Raw genomic sequence first — 1,282 nt, forward strand, 5'->3', positions numbered from 1 at the left:
TTGTTTGGGAAAACCATGGTAGCTTTTGTCTTTTAATGTTCTTGCTTTTAAAATGTTCCTGATTGTGCGTCTTGTTGTGCTAGGTCATTGGAGTTTGTTATTGTTTCTTCCAAATTTTCCAATCTGCTACTCATTTACATTAAAACAAATCAAAATAATTTCATAAAAATTAGCAAGAAAAAAATAAGTTAAGATCATTGTTTTATTTTGATTTAAAATTAATACATCAGCGATTATGTTAAAAAACAAAAAAAATCATAATTTACAGATGACTAATTATTGTAATTTATACCCACAAGAGCATAGAAAGAGTCGAAATCACACAACACAAACAACAAAACAAAACCCAGAAAGGAAAAAGATAATTAAACATCCGATTACACCAAGATCATTAATTTGGTACAACAAAACCCCAATTCATTCAAGCATGAAATTAAATTAATTAGGACCATGAGGGGCAAAGTTGAGCAATTGCTTGGAATGAAGCCATGGCTTCACGACCACTTCCGAATCAAACAGCATGTGAGCCCCATTCCTGACGGCGGAGACCTTGAGATAGTATTTGATCCCAGAAACCACCTGGCTCTGCGCCTCCACCACCTCCAAGAACTGAAGCTCTCCGCCGCCGTTGCTCTGGTAGCTCTTCCGCTGCGTCCGGTTGTACTCCGCCACCGAAAACCTCCCCAACTTCTGAACCTCCTTGTTCGTCTTCACGTCTTCGATCTGCTGCCTGCCACCGACCTTGGTTCCTCCATACCCATTTGACAAAGCGAACAGGAGGCAGATCAGAAGGGCCAAAATCGGAACTTTAATCATCTTCGGGTGTGTTTATGGGCGAAATTGGTGAATTGGGTTGATGGGTGTGAAAATCTGAAAGGGGATTGAAATTGATGAGTTTTTGGGTGATTTGGGTGGGTTGTTATATAGGGGACTGTTTAGGCGGGGCTTTTGTGAGAAAAGGGTTTGGACACGCAAAATAAGAAGGTCGATGGATTCATTTACAACACAAACGGCGTGCCGCGTCTCTTTTACAATACGCTTTAGTTTTTGTTGGGAAAACGACATCTTTCAGACACCTACGTGTAAGCACAGTGACTGAACGAAACTCAGAGAGAGAGAGAGAGTTTTGATGGGATTCTCTCTCTCTTTAAAGCTGCTTGACAGATGACCATCTTGCCATCTCCGTAATTTGAATTTATCAATTTTACCTATATAGTTTTAAATTTCTGAGAATTCAATGACACATTATAAATTCTATTAAATTTGTTCTAATTCTATTCAA

General features: G+C 39.0%; 1 protein-coding gene across 1 annotated transcript; it reads right to left on the minus strand.

The window, feature by feature from the left end:
• Nucleotides 1–252: 252 nt before the first annotated feature.
• Nucleotides 253–947, minus strand: LOC117613730 (cysteine proteinase inhibitor B). The gene has a single exon (XM_034342303.1). The coding sequence runs from the start codon at nucleotides 814–816 to the stop codon at nucleotides 439–441; it is 378 nt and encodes a 125-aa protein (XP_034198194.1). The 5' UTR covers nucleotides 817–947; the 3' UTR covers nucleotides 253–438.
• Between the last annotated feature and the right edge of the window lie 335 nt (nucleotides 948–1,282).

This window comes from Prunus dulcis, unplaced genomic scaffold (genome assembly GCF_902201215.1).
Source record: "Prunus dulcis unplaced genomic scaffold, ALMONDv2, whole genome shotgun sequence".
Taxonomy (NCBI): Eukaryota; Viridiplantae; Streptophyta; class Magnoliopsida; order Rosales; family Rosaceae; genus Prunus; species Prunus dulcis.

Coding starts and splice junctions, on each gene's coding strand:
- LOC117613730 (XM_034342303.1), bottom strand. CDS start 816: ATGATTAAAGTTCCGATTTTGGCCCTTCTGATCTGCCTCCTGTTCGCT.